Source organism: Pyrus communis, chromosome 13 (assembly GCF_963583255.1).
Source record: "Pyrus communis chromosome 13, drPyrComm1.1, whole genome shotgun sequence".
In the NCBI taxonomy this organism is placed as follows: domain Eukaryota; kingdom Viridiplantae; phylum Streptophyta; class Magnoliopsida; order Rosales; family Rosaceae; genus Pyrus; species Pyrus communis.
In genome coordinates this window covers 19,966,167-19,989,178 of record NC_084815.1, presented here as the reverse complement: position 1 = coordinate 19,989,178, position 23,012 = coordinate 19,966,167, and the positions used below count along the sequence as shown (strand labels likewise).

The window sequence follows — 23,012 nt, the reverse complement described above, 5'->3', positions numbered from 1 at the left end:
AGCCTTATGTCTCTCAATAGTCCCATCTGAATGCAACTTCGTCTTGTACACTCAACGACTGCCCACATCCTTTTTTCCCTTTGGAAGCTTGACAGCACACCATGTTTGATTTTCATGGAAAGCTTGAATTTCTTCTGCCATGGCCTTTTTCCACTCATCACAAAGATTTGCCTCTTGAAAGCTTTGGGGTTCATGAGCACCATTGAGAGCACTAAGAAATGTAGCATAAAAGGATGAGAATTTGTCATAAGTAATGAAATATGCCAAGGGATACCTGGCATTGTAGGTGACATAGCCAAGTAACCTTAATGGAGGATTACGTTCATGAGCAGGGTTGCGTCGAACTTGAGTTGTAGGAGTAGACACTTGTGAAGTCTCATAGGTTGGACTAGAAGTGTTGGATGATTCAGTTTGCATTCCTTGATTGGGAATGAGCACTTGCGATGCATGATTCTCTTCCTGCCCAGAACCATCAATTGGAGAGGGACATTCGACATTGGCAAGACATGGAATAGGTAATAAATCGAGCGGATTATCCCCCTGTCCAGAACTATCAACTGATGGTGTAAAATAGGGGCTAGCTTCAAATTTCACATCCCTTGAAACCACAATTTTATTAGTCTTTGGATTGTAACACTGATATCATTTTTGAGCGGATGAGTAACCCAAAAAAACACACTTAACAGCCCTAGGGTCAAGTTCGTCATGATGTGAAGATTGAATGTGAACAAAACATGTGCACCCAAAGACCTTTAAATGTGACAAATTTAGTTTTTTGCCTTTCAAAACTTCATAGGGTGATTTGAAATCTAACACTCTGCTAGGTAATCGATTAATGAGATACGTAGCAGTGAGCACTCATTAAGACCAAAATTTCTTGAGAACATGCATGTGAAACATAAAGGCTCTTGTTTTCTCGAGTAAATCTCAATTTTTTCTTTTTCTCTCGGCTACCCTATTTTGTTAGGGTGTACCAACATAACTTGTTTGATGTAAAATCCCATGTGTGCTCAAGTATTGTGACATATATTCAGTGCCATTGTCTGATCATAGGACATGAATATGAGAAGAAAATTGAGTAATGACAAATTTATGAAAGTCTTTAAATACATCCACAACTTCACTTTTAAATTTCAAAAGATACAACCAAGTTATCCTTGTGAAATCATCCACAAAGGTTATAAAATATTGATATCCATCAAAGGACTTGAGAGTTGGACCCTAAATATCGGAATGAATGATTTCAAAAGGATTACTAGCCCTAGACATAGAGGAAGTGAATGGTAATCTAACAAACTTAGACAAGTGACAAACATCACATTGATTCTTGATTTTGCGTAGATTTGGAAACAAAGTAGACAAAACTTGAAAAACCTTCGAAACATGGGTGTCTTTGGATAGATAATAGAGTCCATTTAAGTAAAAACCTTCACCAATTGTCTTATTGGTGACTAGATCCTGAAAGATGACAGTATGAGGAGAAAAAATGGCAAGGCACTTTAGTGAATTTGTGATTCTTCCAACATATAATAGTTGAAAAGGAAACGAAGGGACGTAGAGGGCAACAAACTTTATTTTTTTAGAGAGAAAATTTATTTTCCCTTTCCCTAAAACTAAAACACCCATTCCATTGGTAACTGACACTTGAGAAGGGGTGGACATTTTTTCAAAATCATGCAAATTTGTGAATTTATTTGTCATATGACCAGTGGCCCCAGAATCTATAATCCAATAATTATGCACATTACCAATATTGAGAGTAGTTGAGAAGGAATTCAAAAAACTTGGAATGTCTTGGTGTGCTATGTCCTCACTTTCAGCAAGAAACCCTACAAACTGACTAAGTAATATAGTTTGGTTGTTACTCCCATGGCTGATATTTCCTTCACAGTCACCACCCATTTGTTTTTTGTGAAGAAATGCTACAAATTCATTGATTAAGGCTGTTGGATTAGCAATGAAGTTTGACACTGTAGATGAAGAAGCAACATGATTCACCTTGTGTGGATAGTTATGAAAGGCTTTTAGAAAACTATTGTGATCTTTAGAGAATTTTGGCTTCAATTCTAGGTGAAGGATCCAACACATATCCCTCGAATGCCCAACACCCTTGCAATAGGTACATTTCAGATCCAATCTTTTCTATTTATAGACTCTTTCTTCAACAACCTTGTGATTAGAAGCATAAGCCCTAGCTTCGGGCATGTTTGTCTTGACCTCCATATTCATCACCCTTTTGCAAACTTCTTCTCGTTGGATAGTGGCACAAATGCTCTAGAAAGACGAGAGATCAGAGTTCATGAGAATGTGACTTCAAAGATCTTCAAAATCAGGACTCAAACTTGCCAATAGTTGAAAATTTTTGTCCTCCTCAACCCTTTTTAACAACACTGTGGCATATGTGGTATGAGGTCAATAAACATTTAACTCATTCCACATAGTTGTTAGAGTGCCAAGATGTTGCACAAAAGGTTTTTCCTTCTTGTTGTATACCAGTAATACCTCTTTTAAGTTGAAAAACTCGAGCTGAGTTATTTTGGTTTCCATACATCTCTTTGATATTCTTCCAAAGATGCATAGATGATTCAGCATAGCTAAAAATCTCAGCAATCTTCCGCTCCATGGAATTAAGTAGCCATAACATGACCAATTAGTCCTTGCACAGTCAAGTCTCATAGGTTGGTGAGGTGAGCTCTGGCATTTGTACGACTTCATTGACATAGCCGAGTTTAGATCTTCCTCCAAGAGCAAGAGTCACAACTCTTTCCCAAGGGAGGTAATTGAACTCATTTAGTAGGACAGAACTAAGACGTTGGTTAGGGTTAACATCAATGTCAGAAAAAGTTGGAGTAGCGGCAAATGAGCTTTCTCCCTCCAGATTAATAGAACTTTCTTCAGCCATTGTTGTGGATTGAAAGAAACTCAAAACGCACAAAAATATGCAGAGACATGCCTATTAGGGTCACTGCTCTGATACCATGTGGAATTTGATAAGCTTGTATGTGTTTTTTTATTAATTATATGAAAGAAAGACAAGTGACAACATATATATGCAAAGGAGAGAAGGAACAGACTCATTCAATCATGCCCAAGCTACTGACTTCTTCCCTTAAATTAAGGGATTGATTACAGAATTTTACAAAGATATGGACGTCACTCTACTAACCTATCTTCTACGATGGGACGCTGCACCTTGTTGCAGGAAATAAGGAAACCAACTTGCTGCACTTTGTCGCTAGAAACAAGGAAACCATTTGTCCAGATGATAAAAGGCCCCTACTAAATGCAAACTATTATTTACTTCCAATAAGATTCTTTCATTCTCTTCAATTTATGGGCTTCTGTTATGATGGAAATGAACATTATGTTGAATCCGCGTGTTTTTAGCTCTGCCATCCTCTGCACATGCATGCTTAACCCCGACATTAAACTCTGGCAAGACTTCTGTCGAGTTCGTAAGTGGTGGCACTCGGGCTCGCGTAGAATCGATCCTAGGTAACTAAATATCTTTATGCATGTGGTTTTTATTATTTTATTTTTTTTAGCTGGAAATCACTAAGGAACTGACATGCATGCTCTCGGTGTAAACTTTCCAGAATTCGATGAAGAAACCTGGCTCTTGTAGGCCATTTTCCGGCCAAATGCGACCACGGACGAGAACCCCAGCGGTATATTTCGTTAATCACGTTAGGTGTTAGAAATTACAATATTAGAATATGCTTGTTTGGTGAGAAATTTTAGAAAAGAATGATGTTGATGTACTGTTTTTACAACAAGGACCAAACTGTAAAAATTGTTGAAGTTTTAGGGCTATTTGGTAATTCTAGGAAGTTGGGGGCATTTTTACAATTACCTCTAGGTTTAAGGGCAATTTTGTTAAATAAAAAATTGGGCAGATTATAGTTTATCTGTCCATTTTGTATATTATTTATGTTTAAGTATTTTGTTAAGTCAATGTGACTTGGTATAGGTACAAGCTTATTCGGTTTAACGAATGACAAGCCTTATCAAGAGCAAGCAAGCTATGGTTATGCGAGTGGGTCTTTTGTTTTTATGTGTGAGTGTGTGTGTGTATATATATATATATATGTATATGTAATTTTCCCAACAACTGCTTTTATATATTATGATATGGCATGCCATGTTTAGCTTTACAAATAGACTTTTCGTACACTTTATGTTTTTAATATTATTTGTGAGCATAAACTGTGGCATGACATCCTTGCATTTTACCTACTCATTATTACATGTTTGCACGATGTCTCTTGGTTATTTGTACTGTCCTAGGCCAAGGACTAGCTTCACGTGTAGTTCACATGCACCGTTTACATTCGCTTTGGATCCAGAGTAAGGTGCCAGTCTGTCCTTTTGTATGATGTGTTGGACTTGTATGTGATGCGACTAGTGTAGCTCAGGTGATGTAGTATTAGAATGTAAAACCTACAACCAGTCTGTTCCATTATTTGAATACCTCTGCAATGGACTTGTGTGCCTACATGATTTCTTATATTATTAAATTGAGATTTGATGTTAAGATATCTTCTTGTTATGCCTACATTCAATAGCTTACTTGTGATGCAGGGTACTTATTACATACTATTATTATAATATTTTTAGGAAACCATATACTTGTTTTACAGTGAGGGGTTACACTTTTCAAAATGGTTTTACAAAACTTTATTTTCAGGCCCACTCGCCCTTATATTTTGCCCCTCCAAGATTTTAGTGGTAAAGGTTTCGTGACGACGATGATTGTTGGTAAAGCTGTTACGTAGGAGACTTCTCCTTTCGCTATAAATATCATTACTCTTATTTTATTGCAATTTATCTATGCTCTGACATCACTTGTGTGATATGGGTTCAATACCACTCACATGCGCACTCTAAATTAGTCACTTTTAGGTTTTAATTTAGGGAATTGTTATTAGCACTCTAAAAATCTCATTCTACACTCCAAACTTTCTATATTAGGAAAAAAAAACATTTGTGACAAGTGTAGAATGAGATTTTTGGAGTGCCAATAACACTTCCCTTAATTTATTCACATTTTCCACATCACTACATTTTATGGTTTTATCACCTTCGAGGTGTCGGACAGCACATCGCGATTTGGGTGTCTAGGTGGACATTCTGAGTTGAGGTGTGTCATTTATTTTGTACATATAACACTTAAGAAATTGAATGGTATGTATATTTATTAAGTAGATTTAAATTTATTGTAGTTCGGGTCAAGTTTTTGTTAGAAAAATATATTATTGTGGGTTTTATGTAAAAAATATTTTGAATTTGAAGGGAGTAAAGTTACATTTTCAGTCAAGTTTATAATAATTTAAAAAAAAAATACCTTGAGTGACTCCACAATGTGGTCATTGCGCAAAAATACTTTGCGCGACGTCAAAATGTATACCTGCGTCGCGCCATTTGTGATAATTTTGACGGTGCAATTGTAAAAAATAGGCGCATTTTTTCAATTTTCACTACTGGATACCATACCCAAACTCTCTCTTCCCTCTCGCTCATATCGCCCTCTCTCTCCCTCTCCCTCTCTCGGTCTCTCTCTTCCCAAGTTTGGACAAAATTTTCTTTTCCCGTAGCCTTCCTCCTCATCCTGTCCCGACTGCACCCAACCAGCAGCTATAGACCCAGGTCAGAATCAAGCTTAATTCTTTATTTTTCTTCTTTCTGAGGTCATAATCAAGCTTTAATGCCTTAATTTGAAGATTTTGGTATTGTAATTAGATTCAATTTGGAAAATTAAATTAGAAATTGGGGGTCTTAGTGTTAAATCAAATTTTAGGGTTAGGAATTTTAGGGTTTTAGTGTTAAATCGAATATTAAGATGTTGATGGTGTTGTGCATTGTGAGTGTGAATGAAAAACGAAGTAAACTTTGATCATGAATCTCTGGATATCGTCTCTGCGTATAGTTTTTTCCCCCACCTGTTTAGGGTGGTGGGTTGGTATGCTTTCTATCTACTGTTTCAGGTAAGGGTATTTTGCTTTGTAATCACTCAGGGGATCAAAAAATTGGTAAATCTCCACCATCATGAGGGATTAAAGGAACATTTGGATTTGGCAGTTCTCCGATATCCAACTCCAAATGCTTGAGATTTTTAGTGTAGGAAATAAAACAGCAAGCTGATGCACTCTCACGGTTTCAAGAAATCAACAAATGAATGTATACAAACACACCAAAACATAAATAGCTAATAAAGTAGCTTAAAACATAAATAGCTAATAAAGTAGCTTAAAACTTAACATTGTCTTCTGATCCATTTTCAATAGGCATCCATGGACCGGAGAACGGGCAATTAAGTTTACTCTTCAACCATGCTCCTAATGCCATAGCTATGTTCTAAGAATTAAAGTCTAAAAATCAAGCAGGAAGAAAAAGGTAGTGTTTTCTGAAATCAATTATCAGTATGGTTCATTTTTGGAGAAGTTATGAACGCAATTCTGCTAACAGAGCATGAAAATCATTCTGTAATGCATGCATATATTGACAATTATCTCCAACAGGCTATCAGTATCACATGGTTAAAAGCAGTACAGCGCACTGAACAACGATACTACCTCAAAATTAGTTCAGTAGTGGTCATGGCCTCGCTTTTGCTGGTGGTGGACTGAAACTCGGGACACAAGATCAAACTTTTTCCCTTTCTGTAAGTGAAGGCAGTAGATCCTGATTACTCCTTTTGTAAACTGATTTCCGTTTCTCTTAACTACACAAGTTAGACTACACTCCGATTCTCACTGTTAAGGTGGCATAGCACACAAGCTCTGGATTGAACAACCCCGAAAACTTCCCAACTTGTCTCACCACAAAGCCATACCCGAAATCCGTGGTATCCTCATATTTTAAAAAGTTGAAACTCTATAAGTGATGTTAATGTCATCTTCATTAGTGCAAAGCCATGAATTGATTTGTATACGATTTTCAAGCATAAAGTGTTCGTTTATGAATAGCTCTTAATCCTTTTCAGTTTTGCTTCCCCTTTATGTTGAATGTGTTAGAATACAATTGATTAGCAGTCTGATGTCACAGTGTTCCTTCGTGTCATTTACCACCATCCTAGTTTAGATTCATGGCTCTGCTGCTGCAGTAAAGTACTGTTCTGTTGACACAAAATGTTTATATAACAGTGGATGGTATTGGTAATATGGGCTTTTTTCATATAAGTATATTTTCTCTTGAATCACCTGACAATTGAGAAGTATATTTTATGAATTTTTTAGTTATCATCAATAGATTAACTTCTTCCCTAGAATAATTTTGTATCTCATTGATTAGACAGACTGTATAGGAACTAACATAGTTGGTTCCTGGTGAACTATGCAAGCTATCTTTTGCTGATTATTGGAACTTGAACATGCATTTCTCAAGGTGTTTAGATCTCGACTTAACATTATGGGATTTAAATCCCCTAACAGCATCAGTTGCTTCTCTTACCTTTCTACCTGTTTGCTAGTTAGTCTTTATGGTCAAGTGTCTGGTTGAATGGCTTGTACGAAGTAAACTGTTTTTGTACGGTACTTTGATCATATCAATTAGTCTAATGAAGTTTTGGTACCATTGATTGATTACAATGTCTACTTACTAGAGTGTTTACTGGGCATCCTGAAACATGTTTTAGTTGTTATAAATAGTGATTTAGATAATCTTTAAAATTTACCACAGATTCTCAGTATCAGATTACCCATTCTTTTTTGTTTCACTTGATGCACTTTTTTTGTTGGTCATGAAAATGGATAGGTAGTTCCTCTTATTTTCAAATTAAGAATGTTGGTAACCTACTTACTTATATTACTTTGGCTGCTAATTTATTAGTTTCAAATGCAAGAAAGGATTAGTTTCTAATGTTATATTTTTATGGTTGATGTGATATAAACTAACACACAAATTAAACCTCTTTTTGATAGTTGTAGTATGTGCAAGTAGGGATCGTTTTAGGCCGGAGATTAGGAGAGATGCTAATCTACACTAATTAGACTCTAAATTACTAGACTAGACTCAAACAACTCAAAACAAGCTAAATTGACTCAAATAACACAAAACTAAGTTAAATTGACTCAAAACAAGAACTAGAGAGAAGTTTAGACGAAAATTAAACTAAAACGATTCAAAATACTAAATGGGGGTTGTTTTGACGAATTTTAACTAAAACTAAGTAGTTGCAGAAACAAACTAAAGATTGCACGAAACTGGGTGAATTAAAGGGTGAAAGACTAGTTAGAGGGTCCTTCTCCACACATAACACATATGCATACAAATTGATTTCCAGTTATTATTCCTATAAACCATGAATGACAATGCCCCAAATTAATTGTGAACTGCACAAATTAACCATTAGATTTTCCTAATTTCATTTAATTGGACTCAGCGACGCAATCAAATTATTCTTATCAAGTTCCCTATATGAACTGCATGACAGAGATACATATTAAAGATCATTAAGTTCTATGAAAATTATAAGCATTGACAAGACATTCGTAATTATGAACTGCATGATACTCCTGCAATGGATTCACATAACACAATCATAACTAGTGATTTCTATTACTTATAAATATAAGTTCATAACTACTAGGTGAAATTCCCTTATATTTTAAAATCAGATTCATGCATGCAAACTAAGTATGCATCCTTAATCAACATACAAGGATAAGTTATCAATCAAACAGATAAGTAAATCACACTCATGTTTTACGAAACAATAATTTGAGGAAATCAATTCATATCACATATATATATATATATATATATATATATATATATATATATATATATGTTCATGGCTTTGAATTCACCTCTAACTAAAATGAAATTAGTTCCACATGTTTGCAATTAAACAAAACCAATATAATTTAAACATTGAACTAAATCTAAGGATAGAAAGAACCTAGAAATGCTCCAGCACTCCAATGGCAAATTGCACAATCCTTGAATAGCAGGTCACAGCACAAAGCTCATTCTCTCCTTCCTTTCTTGCTGCGGCACAAAGTATGTATTTCTGATTTTCTCTCTAAAGCTCTCTGGTGGTTTTGTGCGGCATAAAACATGTATATATAGGGCTAGGGTTCATGCACCAATCCTTGAAGGACAAGGATAGGGCACAGCGCAAGTCCAAAAGGAAAAGGACTAGGGTTAGGTGTGGCAGAGATTTAGGGCTTCTAGAAAGAGGTATTGTGACAGGTTTCTAGAAGGACAAAGGATAAGATATGCGGCAATAATCTAGGGTAGATGATAAGGTTTCTAAAACCAGATATTTAGGTGATTTAATGTGAAATTGACTCCCCTTTGCAGCTGGAATTAAGGTAGGAAAAGATTAGGATAAGATAAGATAAGATTGGATAAGGTTTGGATAATGCTCCTTCCTTTTAGCTGATTCCTTATCTTCAATGTCTTGAATTAATTCTTCCAGATGTTAAGCACATTCCTATCCATTCCAATCCCAAAACTGCTCTAAAATGCTCCAAATTGCCTTTTCTTGCCAACTTTGCCATTTGGACCTACAAACACACGAAAATCGCTTAAATCACTATAATAAACAGAAACTAACTCACTAAATGCAAATAAACAAGCTAACAAAGTCGCATAAATATGCTCCTATCAATGGTTCAAAAAGTGTATAGATGTTGCATATGATCACTCGTCGTCGGAGTGTGACATGCACCTATTGCATTATCAGCATCTACCGTTCCAGGCATGAGTGCTCCATTGACTGGGGAGCCTACACCCTTTACTGAGGCTACTCCTACGGCATCCTAGGTGGCTGCATCATTGACGTCATCAGTATTGGTTTAGCCTTCTGATCATCGACGACATTAATTTCTAAAATTTTCTTAATGTTTTTTTTTCTTCAGGAGGGCTCTAAGTTCCCAGAGATCTGCATGTTCAATGATGTTTACGTTCGAACCGGCAATGAGACCATTGAGCACCTTCATGTAAGTATATGTAATTGTTATTATTCTTATATTTATGAATCGTTCAAATATTAATTATATTTTGTTATTAAACATTATATGTTATTTCTTTATTATTACAGGCTGCTATGGTGGAAAAGCGCACCGTTGTTCTCTAAGAAGCAGCATTATAACTTCCCTCGGAGACCTTGATCGAGGACGTCACTGTACCCGAGGATACAGGTATTTAGATCCCGACTGAGGTCTTGGATCAGAAGCTCGGTCATCGTCATGGCAAGTTTGTTCGGTGTATGGGGAAGGCGCAGGTTCGTGAGACATGTGCCTCCTCTTCCAGATCAACCATAGGGCAAGTCAACGCCCTGAAGGAGGAAGTGGCAACCCTAAAAGGTCAGCTTGTGGTCCAGGGCAAGTAGATGAGTATGATTGTATAGGCCTTACAAAAGTCGACCTCCAAATCTCGATGTCAACACCTGATCTTGCTCCACCTTCGACCTCTTAGCCACTTCGCCCAGCCAATACCCAGTAGCCTGATGTATCAAACCTAGATGACTACTTGTAGTTTTTTCTTTTATGTTCGAACATCTTGTATGTACATTTTCATATATTTTATAATTAAATACTTTTTCTTGGTTTATTAATTATTGTTTATAATTTAATTACAATATTTATAAAAAAATTAAATAAAAAATATTTTTGCTAAAAAAAAAAAAAACCAAGGGTTTGAGCAACGAAGATAGCACCTGCATCGTGCAAAGTGTCTTTGTACGACCCAGGTTATTCCATCGTGCAAAGACACTTTGTGCAACGCAGATGCTGTCATCGCACAAAGACCTTTTACACAACTGAAGAACCTGCGTCGCGCAAACCCTACTTTCACTGCCCTTGAGCGACGGTTGGCACATGATGAAGGTTTTGTTGGGCTAATTTTCAGGCAACGTTTTTTGACTTTACACGACGAAGGTACATACATCACATGCGTCACGTAAACTATTTTTTGTACTAGTAAGGTGATGTGGAGCGTGTGTTGCTATTTGCTTCACACGTGGGACAACTTGGTTTGATACTAAGAAGGACGTTGAGGTTCCACCATAAAACCAATTTGTATTGTGAAGAATAGCTCAACTTACTTGTAAGCTCATGCAAGGTCTATCCTCCCATCAATGCGGAACTCATTCTCATCAAAGCCTTTCTATCTCGGCCTGGCCTAGTCGCCTTATGCGACTGACACTTCAAAAGGTGAAACTCTCCACCTAAGGGGCCTTTCGTCTTTTGATTAGAGTAGGGGTCGCGAGAGAGCAGGGCAATACAATTACCAATAATGGGTGTGTCGCTATTGATGGCGCGACAAAGGGGGTTTGTCACCAATTTTGGAAATATTTTTGCTCAACATCGTGATGGTGATGTTTACTATCCTATTCATTACCGTTAGATAAGTTTAAATCTCAAGATTCGTATAATGGATAGATATAAATCTCAAAATTTAAATTCATCTAATAGTAAACAGTAGGATGGTGAGCATTACCCAAGGTTCTAAAAAACGTTAGGCGGTAGTATGGCGCCTATAATATAAGGTTTGTACCTGGAGACAAATCAATAGTGAACTCTACATCTCTGACTGGCGGCAATCCAGGTAAATTCTTAGGGAAAACGTCAGGTAAATGTTTGACTACTCCCACTTCTTCCACACTACTAGAAGTGACATCACTTAGCACCACATGATATAAATATCCTTGGCAGCCTTTTGATAATAATCTCTTTGCTCTCACAGCATAAATAACGGCCTGCCTCACTCCACTTTGCATACTTACAAAAGTAATCTCTAGTCATCCAGACCGATGGAAAATAACATATAATCAAGTCAACATTCAGCTATAAACATAGCTCATACTCTTTCATTCTAATCAACTCAGCCCTCGGCTGCATATATAACTCATAATTAACTCATCGTATCATGTATATCTTGCACACATTCAGTACCACCTCGCGTGGTCTGCAACTCATCACTGTATATAACATAATATGCTCTAGAATAACATCGAAATCCACAATCTAATGAAACAAAAGTAGCTGGCAACAATATATACTCTACTATTACTGAGCACTCTAAATAAGTACGATACTAACATAGGATAACCTACCGGTTTACTTGCTTAACGAATCCACGAATAAGTTATTAATATTACGGTCTGCAGCCCGCAATACTGATAAATCATCGTTGTCTCGATAAGTAAGCAACAACTCTCGAGGGTGTAATATTACTATTTTGCCACTCATTAGGAAATACATACACACGTCTCAACCGCGTTTAAATACTACTTTCTAGGCAATAACAATAATAACGTAAAATTTCTACATTATTACCAAATAGACTCTAGCTAAGTCATTAAGAATAATTATCATACTCCTAATCAAATCCGAATAATTCTGAGTATCTTGCAGTGATGTGTGGTTAACACATCCCTGGGCTTGTTGTCGTCTCCCACAACCTCTATTAGTGTAAATACTTCGCTCATGTACACCACGACCTAACTGACCATAATTAATAGATCCAGGAACTTGCTGGATCGGCGCTAGTTGTGGCAAAGAAGACTGCTAGGGTTTCTGTTGGCTTTGGACATAATTTGCAATTCTATATCCCATCTATCCACTTGTAAAGCGTCCAATGCTTTCTCGCCTACATTCTCAAAGGTGTCCATTATTGTACCTACAGCACAAAGGTACATTTCCTTTACCAAAATCACCTTGTCTCTGAGATCTGGGATTACCAATACATCTATCACTTCGCCTCTGGTCAATGGCATTAAAACCTTTGCCAAAAGAACTAGAATTAGCTTCACTTCTTTTGAAGTTCCGAATCTTTCGAGGTTCTCGAGATGACTGGCCTTTATCCTTGTCATCATTCCTCTGATTCCTATTCCTTTATTCTTCTTCATCATTATCGCTAGACATAATCTCAGAGTCCTTAATTCTTAATAAAATCTCGTAAAACTCCTTGTAATAGGTACAGTAGGTAGTGGTCGCCAAAGAACACCACTTCTTCTTATTACCCAGCCTAAAACGACGAGACATCTTTGCCGGATTATCATCAACATCCGGATGGTAATAAGGCAAGTTCGTAAACTTTCTATAATACTTATTCGCCGTCATCTTTCCTTGTCTCAAATCGCAAACTCTTGCTTAATATCATCATAAGATGCCAAAGGAAATAATTCTTTTCTTTAAACAAGTCCTTAAACAATTCTCAATCGGCTGTTTCCTTCGGTGACAACGAATTATACTCCTGTTTCCACCAGGATACAAGTTCTTAACTCAAACCAGGTAGTCGTCTCAACCCTTCTGTCAAAAGGAAGATTCCTTTGACTTGCATAATCTAAAACATCTTTTCCAATCGGTTAATCCATCACTTTGCTCCCTCAGGTTCATCATTTCATAAGGTGATTCAAATTCAACTCATAACCCATCTTAAAATGTCCCTTTCAGATAATATACTGAATCACCAAAATAATAGTTTCACCTAACAGCTAAATCAGGGAGACTAAATTCCTCTAACTACGTGGTTTGCTACGAGGCAGTGTAGTTCTGACAGAATTCACTAGAACTTCTCAAGATGTCCAAGATTGAAACTAGGCTCTGATACCAACTGACACACCCCGTCCCGAAGGAGGGCATGCTGGCCGTCACGTGAGAGTGACGTAACCATTTACACAGTACGGAAGCTTTAAAGATACAATTTCTAAGATAAAACACCCAAAGGTGAGTCCTAATTTTAGTCCATTCTGTCAGAACACCGTTGGATGCCTCGTAGCCACCAAGCTCTGATATCTTAAACCTGGAGGGGCGCAAAACAAAGTTGAGTGGGTCAGCAAAACAAACTTATTCAAAACCTTATTTTCTCCTTGAATATACTAACCCCTCGCCGTAAAACAAGTATACTTCCCAGAAAATAAACATATATACGTATGTATAAATATGCCAAACATGCTCAAGGGTATATCATTCATGCTCAAGAATATGCCATGTCGGAAACTCATAATGAAATGTAAGTGCTCAAGCATAACTCACATCAATAACACATAATCTGGCAGCCGGGAGTCACCTAACGTGACCTGTACGGCTGCATATAGAGCTCAAATCTCAAACTCAATAACTGAATCTGCACACGAGTCGGAACCACCTAACGTGGTCTGTACGACAGGCTTGGTGTAATATATATATATGTATGCTCTAGTGCTACGATCACGTGAAGCTGGGCGATAAATCGCGGGTCACCTACAAGTCGGAACCACCTAATGTGGTCTGTACGACAGGCCTATGCACCTAACTTGGATCCAAGGCGAGCATGCGGTGCGGGTGAACATACACATGAAGGCTATGCCCCAACTCTGGGCGGGAGCACTAACACCGGGGGTGCAGATTATGAACTCTCTAAGCATCTCAAACTACTATTGCGTACAAACATGAATACCACTTACCTGGCACTTACCTGTGCGTCCACAGCACCAATACACATATATAAATGTATGCCGCTACTAATGCATGTGATGATAGTATTTCAATCGTATTTCAAAGGTATTTCATACGTATATCAAATGTAGCTTACCTGGGCCTCCTCAGCACCATGCAACAGTATGCATAATTATGGTAATGCACATATTAAAATATGATGCATATATGACAGGATATTTAATTCGTATTTCTTTTAAAATACGTTTTCTGGGAAATACGTCAAGCATACGTATATATATATATATATATACTGAAAAATAATTGCCCACTCACTGATAAATAGCCGGCTCATAACCCTCACGCCTAGTTTGGTTACATTCGTCGTCCGTACAAGTTTCACCTATAAAAGAATAATTATAAAATCATCAATTAAACGCACACACAAACATCGTCCATAACTTTTTCATACGTTGCTCAAATTGGGTGTGTGAATATACCACGGTGATCTACACGACGTCACGAACATGTGACAATTTTCAGAACTCAATTTGGAGCTCTCACGTGCCCCCACGCGCCCTGTTCACGCGCTGCCCACGCGCGCGTCTTCTTCCTCGCGTCGCCGGACTGGTTTCGCCGGCGGTGGGTGTTTTGCCGGAATTTCTGGGTAAACTTCAAAGTGTCATAACTTCTTCATTTCTTAACCATTTTCGACGTACTATATATCAAAATGAAGGTATTGACGAGACGAACACATCCATACCTGCCTCGACCCCTAACTCGCCGTGGATTCGCCGGAAAAAGCCTCGAAAGCTCCGGCCAACTTTGACCACGATGATCCCGACGTCCAAACTTCTCCAACGAAGTACTCCGAGGCTCCTTGGGACCTCACTAAGACATCTACAAGCTTAAAAATCCCAAAAACATGCTAGATTAAATTTGCATGAATAGTACCTAAATCGGACTACCTCGAATCGACATGAAAACGAAGGATTTCTCACCTGAAAATGGTATGGTTGCACTCGTACGAGCTTCACGAGTCCAAAAATGCCATTGGTTCCTTCGATCCATCAAGGTTTGGGTGATTTGTGTGTTGTCCGTACGTTTTCAGAAGGAAGAAGAAGAAAGAATGGAGCTCGAGAGAGAGAGAGAGAAATGACAGAAAAGAGACAGAGGGAGAGGAAAACACGGGAGAGATAGAGACAGTGTGTGTGAGTGTGTGTGTGTGGTCCAACACATGCCACACCACACAAAACAACACTAAACGTAAATGTAACGAACTAGGGGTAAAATGGTCAATTCACACGTACGTTTTTATAATCTCGGGACGGGATGTCACATTTCTCCCCTTGTGCCAGATGGTACTCTATTGATGTATATTTAAAAATAATGCAATAGTTACCATTCTTATTTTTCGTTAAACGGTTAGCGACGGACGAAATCAATAATAGTGACAATCTCTCCCAAATGCTAAAAACCTGCTCCCTTGCTTGATACTTTCTCACGACTGAATAATTGTGACAATTCTTCGTGACTGTTGCTCACATTTCTTGTAGTGAAATATCCTCATGTTACACATGTTCAACCCATTTCATAGAACAAAATAAGTAAGAATGCATATAATTAGGTTTTATTTGGTTTACACTCTAGAAGCAATCATTTGTTTTAAGTGGTCGTTAGGCTCTGAAACCCAAACCTTTCAGGGGAATAAGATGGGAGATTTGAACCACCACAGGTTGGCATATGGTTAGAGATGAATTCCATGCCATATTTTGTACGGCACGTTCTAAGTTTGATTCCTGACGTTAGTGAATCATACGATGGTAGCCAAATAGAGAGACTAAAATGCCTCTGTGAGTCTTTCCGGCCTCCGAAATGGTAGACTGAGATAGTGAAGCCACCAACTAGTCATTTTTTAAAGAAAAGGGAAAATAGATGGGAGACTTGGGCTTACCATTGAGTTAGTTTTGTACTCCACAATCATGGTAGTCTTGAGTAATCAGATTTAAAATTAGGGCCTTATCCATTGATCTCACTTCAATAGTCAAGGCTTCTCATAAACATAAAAACAAACATGTTACCCTAATAACTATATGGACTATGTAGTTTTGTATTTTCTTGTTCCATAAAACCTTCTAAGCACTGCACTGTCACAGGTGTAGTGCACTTGTAAAATATGGTTACAGCCTGGTGAATAATACAGCACGCCAAAGCAAAAAATTGATAAAAATCAAGGAACCCAGATGGGAAACCAAAAGGCTTGAAAGCAAATTGATGTGAGGCTAACAAACTGAAACTGGTGCAAATTTTGAGGTCAATGCAGCTTATCCTTTTGTTTCGTATTCCATTCCGTTCGTGCTCGTACTATCTCTGCCTTATCGGCCTGCATCCGGAGAAGGTGTGTGTATTCTAGGTCTGGTCTCCGATTGATGGAGTTGTTCTTGCAGTTGGAGTCATCAGCCAAACTTGATGTTGTACTTGTTAGAGACTCTAGCAAATTTGATTGTCTACATTCACGTCTATACTCCAGTGTCATGCTTGTGAGATCATAATCTCCCAATACATTGATGGGCACACTCTGCTCATTAAAAAACCCCAATTAATTAAGTTAGTAGCAGTGAAACAAAAAAAGCAAAAAAGAAAGTTAGTAGCAGTCTTTATGTACCGATATAGCTAAGCTAGCCACATAAAGGTTCAAAATGTTCTCTTGCTGGACTTTCTTGCGAGATTTGATGTGCATCTAAATCATTTTTCAAGTGGATTCTCATTTGAATAAGTGGCTCAGAATAACAATCAACATAAAAATTGGTATGGCTCTGGCTAAGCAAGTTTTGGTACTTTCTAGACATGAGCATTAGGTTTAGTGAAGTACCTCCAAAATCCATCCAATGTATTTCACATTATTAACATGTTGGTTGGCATCCATGTCACTCCATCTTGGCTGGAATAATTGTAGGCAAAGAAGCAGTTAATATGAAGAAACTATTACACTAACCAAATTGTATGAAATGAAAAGTAAATTCAAAAGTTTGATGACCTAATATTTCAACACTTACTGCTAAACCTGATGTGATCCTCTCTGCAGTATCATCGGTGAGCTTGTCGATTTTCTCGCTGTCATTTTTCTCTTTAGCAATTGCAAATCTGTTTAGGTAGAATGGTAACACCTCTTGCCTCACTTGGTCAGGTATCTTGGACAGCCTTCTTGTCTCTCTGTTCATGATCACCCAAGTGCTGCATGAAGTTAATGTAGGAGATCAGATAATTATAAGATAAACTTGGAATTAAACATTAATATCATTGGTTAAATTATGCAGTAAGCAGAAGATTGCAAACCTTGTAGCTCTGGTAATAATTTCTTGACTCTGGTAGTCTCGGATAATCCAATCTCTTCGCATTCCGTTTTTGCCCGCTGCATCCACCCAAGTATCGATTTCGACCACATCTCCCCTGTCACGTACCAATTTTTGCACATCACCCTTTGTGAAATGTTTGAACTTGTACACATACCATGCAGTTCAGTTATGCCTAAAGTTATATGTCATATATCGATAACACATGCGTACGAGTAATGCTAGAGAGACCATATTTTTTTAATCATTTGTATCATTATTCATCACATACCATGAGTTGTATCTCTGTACTTGAATGTGGATCCGTGTGACGACCCAGATGAGCTTCCGGATGCTCATCTCACGGGTAGCCCCAAATCCATTTCCAGCAAGGCCGGAACTTGTCACATGATTTAGAGCTGTCTCCTGCACTCATAAACCATATAAAGGTTACTAAGTTCAATGAAAGTGTATATAAATCCTAGTAATTCATGATTGTATCTCTTATTTGAATAATAAGTAAACACTTTTTTCCTTGAAGCAAAACTGAAAAAATTGGACCTGGAGGAGATTCATTAGCGTTTCCATGGTGGCAGTTTTGTCAGGTCCAATCTCATAAGACCTAATAACAAAGGTCTGCCTATAAACAAACCTTTCCTCCACAAACTTTCCATGCAAAGAGGAATGCGGAAGTGAATCGCCATCATCATTAATCAACTCTATACTATTCTTGTTTCCAAATAATGTAGCCTCTCCCACATGAACACCATTGATCTTCCCATTGATTGTCTCCACACTTCTAGGAGTTCCGCCGGCACCGGCCCTCACTGAAAAGTTTCCATTTTTTCTCGTGATCATTGCTACACGCCTGGAAGAATAAAACCCTAATTTGGTAGCCGTCTCATTCTTCCCCGCCATCAACACGTCCCCCGGAAGGCGTAGCGTGGCGATACTATTAGTTCTTGCTGCCATTGATGCCATAATAATCTCTAAGCGCTCATTTGTTTTTTCAGATATTTTGGAATCAAATAAAGCCAACAAAGTTTAAGTTTGATAAAAGAGGGCGGTGAAGCTTTTAGCACTTCTTGTCAAAGATTAGTATTAGGTGTAACCACTTATTGGAAGGAATAGGAGATCTAGTTATACAATTTAGGAAAAAGATTGATGGGAAAAAAGGGAAGATTTTCCTGAAATGGAGGAGGATTACGGTATTTTTAGCTCAACCACTTGAATGGGTGGGGGAGAAATGGGTTAGTTTGCACCAATGGCTTCCACGCTAATGTTTTGAGTGGTGTTTTTGTGCGTATTTACAAGGGAGTTTCAAATAATAGATTATTTGGACAATAGTAATTTTGGATTAATAAGTAACTCTACCACTAATTATGTTGTTTAATTTGGTCTTGCTATTATGATATGCTAGAAAAAGGTATGCCTCTATATAGTAAGGCTTTAAAATGATGGTGTTGGTAATCTGCCTCTAACTCTAGTCATGAAGAGTATTTGAGTTTGATAGGGGATTTTATCAGTGCTTCTTTTTTTTTTTTTTTTTTTTTTTTTTATATAAAGAAACAGAAATGCTAGGGAGAATATCTCAAAATAGGCATCTTCATGGATCATCTGTCACCTCATGTTTTTTGTTCAATATTTTATAATGTTGACAAGAAAATTGCATCAAAAATATGAGGTGACGTAGTTCCACTTTTTGAAAAAATCTTCTTAGCATTTCCCATTGAAAAAAGGTTTGGTTGAGCTTGTTGATTGTTTGACCGCCATAAAGGGGTAGATGAACTATTTGTGTTCCCCATTTCCGAGTTTGTGGAAACCAAGTCCAAAATATCTCGAAGGAGTAGGAATCATTTCACATAGAAATACTTTGTTGTTCTTCAAGCAGCTCCTAAATATTTGGCTTGATCTTTTATTGAATTTTCACTAACAACTAAGGTTGAAAATTTTCAAATATAAGAGCTCTAAGAGCAGTCCATCCATGACTCAAAAGGCAGGCAAGGGCTTTGGAATTGCCCTTTAGAGCAACTCCAGCCCGTGCCCAATGGACTGGCACCAAGTGAAGAAAATGGTCCGGCACAAAGTGAATTAGGTCCAGCCCGCAAAACAGGCTGGCACCCATCCCGTGCCAGTCAAGAGCCCAGCCCAAAATAGACAGACCCAGAGGCCGGTTCGTTTCACTGGCGCGTGCACAACACGCGTGAGTGGCGCGAGTAGCCGACAGCATCTGCAGGCGGTGGGGCCCGCGTGTCAGCGCAAGTTGAGTCCGTCTGTCAAAGGGCTACGTGGCCCTCCTCAGAGCCGTTGGATTTCCAACGGCTAGTTTTTGTAGGCCGTTGGATTTCCAACGGTAAAAAAAATTTTAATTTCACTTTTAAGTTGAATCGTCCGATCACAGATCAACGGTCCACGTGTTTTTCACCAAAAATTTAAAAAAAAAAAAAAAAGGCCCAACGGTCAGACATTTGACCGTTGGCCACGTGGCAGCGTGTTGGCTGTTGGATTTGATTATTTTTCAAATCCAACGGTCCAGATTAATTACAACATTAAAATTTATTAAAAATTGTCAAAAATTTTTTTAAAAATACAGAAAAATTTTAAAAAATTAAATTTTTTTTTCTATACGCTCTCCTTGAAGAAGACATTGTAAGAACTCAAGATTTAAAAACGATAAAGAAGAATTCTGAGCTAAAAAAAAGGATTGAGTTTAGTGTGAGGATGGATGTAGGGATGTAGGGTTTATATGGACAAAAAAAAAAGATGAGGTTCTGGACAATGCCACGTGGCACTACGTGATTGGTTGAAAATCTTAGCGGAAATCTATTCAAAAAATAGTACGTTCAGATAATGACACGTGGCGTGACGATATTGGTTAAAAATCTTATCGAAATCTTGCCTAAATTATTGTAAACAAGAAGTGACACGTGGGTTGTCGGGATTGGTTGAAAATCTTAGCGGAAATCTATTCAAAAAATAGTACGTTCGGATAATGACACGTGGCGTGACGAGATTGGTTAAAAATCCTATCCGAAATTAAAACTTTTTTTTTTATTATTTTATAAAAAAATTATTTAATATTTTAAATGGACTGGGTGCCAGCGCATTTTGTAGGGGTGAAGATCGTTTGTGCCAGCGCATTTTTAGACTAGGTGCCAGCACATTTTTTTTGAGGTGGAGATGCTTTGGCCTATTACTGTTCATTGGGTCTATTAATGTTCAATTAAGTGGATAAATGGGCTGGGTGCTGGCGCAAAGTGGATAGGGGTGGAGTTGCTCTTAGCTCAAAAATTCCCGTCCAACAGTCATTTTGTAAAGGACAGCTAGTGAGCTCTACTGTGACTATCAGATTGCGCAGCCATTTCATGCCAAGCCTTGAGTCTGTTGGCTATGGGCGACGTCAACACTGACATCACTGAGAAGACAGATGCACTTCCTTGAACAGCTCTTTTTGTCTCACACCTTAGCCGTTGGACTTTCAACGGTCTAATTATCTGGACATTTGAGTTTCCAATGGTAAAAAAAATTGAAAATTTGAAGGTTCTGCCACGTAGAACATGGGGTGTCTGATTTCCAAAGAGAAAGGAAATCAATGGCTCGGACTAGTCCGATGGTACACCAGCTATAGAAGCCTTTCCTCGTGGGATGCTCTTGGCCCAGTGAGTATCGCTTATTCTGGTGTTTATCAGTGGTGTTATACAATCAGTTTACGTACTAATGAGGATCTTTGTACTGGAGCTCTTTTTCTATTATTTCTTTTTGCCATATCCTTAATAGCGGGTTGGTTACACCTACAACCGAAATGGAAACCGAGCATTTCGAGGTTTAAAAATGCTGAAATGAAACCGAGCGTTTCATGGATTAGTACAATTATTATATTATTAGCATCAAATTCAGGCTTTCACGGGATACTGGACTGTACTGGGTCTGGCTTTTTCAATTACTCCCGATCTTTGAAATATGAAATAGAGTAGAGTATTGTATGTTTTCCGGGAGTACATACATAAATGGAATTTCCAAATAAATACCTAACCATCTTCTTCATACTCCACACCATAACTCAATATTTATTTTATCACAATCTCCTTATTTGTTTTTCACCTTCAAAATCCATTTGTTACAAAAAAAAAAAAAAAAAAAAAATTGAGTAAGAAGACAAATTGGTCAATCAGGGAAGACGTTACTTTGCTTGAGGCTTGGGTGCATGTTACTAATGGGCCAGTCACGGGTACTGAGATGACGATAGAGCAAATGTGGGAAGAAGATGCATGCACAAATTGTCGAGCAAATTCAAAGCACATTTCAAACCTATCTATCTCTGCCGAGTAGGTAAAAAAAATCCACATAAAGATTTGAAATCTTGGCAAGAAGCCTTCACAAAAGCAAAAGCAATTTATCGAAGTGGCAATAATCTAGCCAATGAAGTAATAACATTTTATTATTAATAAATTTTAAATGTAATTAACATTTATTTATGTAATTTATTATGTTGTTTCACAATTTTTTTTTTCAGCAACTAAAAGCACAAATGTAGTTTAGCTTTATAACAACAACATATCATTCACAAAGCACGAGTGGTGGACCGTTGTGTAGCATACTCCGTAATATAAAATTGTGCCATATGTTGGATGCCCTAGCGCCGTGCATTGGATGCTCTATGTTGCATGGTTCTAAAAGACACTAGGCGCTAGTCGGGCGACGAGCAAGGGCCTAGCGCCTAGGCAGGGCCGGCCCTGAGAATTTGGGGGCCTTAGGCGAGTCTTCGAAGCGGGGCCCTAAAATTCTCTAATCTCCGATTCTTTGTATATTGATTTGTATAACAAAGAATTCACTAAATGCATGAAAGGTTCTATTTTCACATCAAATATCATTAGAAATTAAAATCAAAAGAAGATAAATATACAAATATTACTTAAACATTACACGATTCACGTTTTAGACACAAATATATTAAATGTTTGTAGTCAAGAGTCTAAGATTGAGAGTGAAGAACAATAAAACTTGATGATCACGAGAGTAAATAACAATAAAACTTGATTGATGAGTATAATAAATTCAATGTCAATTGTTTCTCTTGTGTTTTTTTTCTTCTTCTAAAATCAACGTCACACTAACAAATTGAATATTAAAATAATCCATTAAATAAAAAGTTATTGAAAAGAAAAATAGAAATTAAAATTTTTGATTACCTTAAAGTACAATCTTTAAGACCTTATGATAGTTGGTTTAAACATTCAATAGAACTGGAGAAAATAGGAAGTTAGTTTAAACATTCGATAGAAATGGAGAGAATGAGAAGTTGAAAGAAAAAAAA

General features: G+C 37.5%; 2 protein-coding genes and 2 long non-coding RNA genes across 4 annotated transcripts; 1 reads left to right on the top strand and 3 right to left on the bottom strand.

The window, feature by feature from the left end:
* Positions 1-51: 51 nt before the first annotated feature.
* LOC137712318 (uncharacterized) lies at positions 52-2,902 on the bottom strand. Its single transcript, XM_068451418.1, has 2 exons — positions 2,708-2,902; positions 52-636 (listed from the first exon to the last, which is right to left on the bottom strand). Exons 1-2 carry the CDS (start codon positions 2,900-2,902, stop codon positions 52-54), a joined length of 780 nt encoding a protein of 259 aa, XP_068307519.1.
* A 2,609-nt stretch (positions 2,903-5,511) lies between these two features.
* On the top strand, positions 5,512-8,393 carry LOC137713889 (uncharacterized). Its single transcript, XR_011065344.1, has 3 exons — positions 5,512-5,646; positions 6,285-6,393; positions 6,519-8,393. It is a non-coding gene; the product is annotated as an uncharacterized lncRNA (long non-coding RNA).
* A 6,476-nt stretch (positions 8,394-14,869) lies between these two features.
* LOC137712450 (uncharacterized) lies at positions 14,870-15,505 on the bottom strand. Its single transcript, XR_011065220.1, has 3 exons — positions 15,368-15,505; positions 15,130-15,273; positions 14,870-15,029 (listed from the first exon to the last, which is right to left on the bottom strand). It is a non-coding gene; the product is annotated as an uncharacterized lncRNA (long non-coding RNA).
* Positions 15,506-16,403: 898 nt separating this feature from the next.
* LOC137713979 (palmitoyl-acyl carrier protein thioesterase, chloroplastic-like) lies at positions 16,404-18,764 on the bottom strand. Its single transcript, XM_068453338.1, has 6 exons — positions 18,260-18,764; positions 17,991-18,124; positions 17,703-17,816; positions 17,423-17,600; positions 17,239-17,307; positions 16,404-16,944 (listed from the first exon to the last, which is right to left on the bottom strand). Exons 1-6 carry the CDS (start codon positions 18,677-18,679, stop codon positions 16,681-16,683), a joined length of 1,179 nt encoding a protein of 392 aa, XP_068309439.1. The 5' UTR covers positions 18,680-18,764; the 3' UTR covers positions 16,404-16,680.
* Between the last annotated feature and the right edge of the window lie 4,248 nt (positions 18,765-23,012).

Excerpts from the sequence above, each read along its gene's own strand:
- LOC137712318 (XM_068451418.1), bottom strand. The coding sequence starts at position 2,902 with ATGGCTGAAGAAAGTTCTATTAATCTGGAGGGAGAAAGCTCATTTGCC. Across the intron at positions 637-2,707 it reads TCGGCTATGTCAATGAAGTC|TGTTACAATCCAAAGACTAA; the intron begins GTACAAATGCCA and ends AAATGATATCAG.
- LOC137713979 (XM_068453338.1), bottom strand. The coding sequence starts at position 18,679 with ATGGCATCAATGGCAGCAAGAACTAATAGTATCGCCACGCTACGCCTT. Across the intron at positions 17,817-17,990 it reads GTACAGAGATACAACTCATG|GGGAGATGTGGTCGAAATCG; the intron begins GTATGTGATGAA and ends GGTACGTGACAG. Across the intron at positions 17,308-17,422 it reads GGATCACATCAGGTTTAGCA|CCAAGATGGAGTGACATGGA; the intron begins GTAAGTGTTGAA and ends CAATTATTCCAG.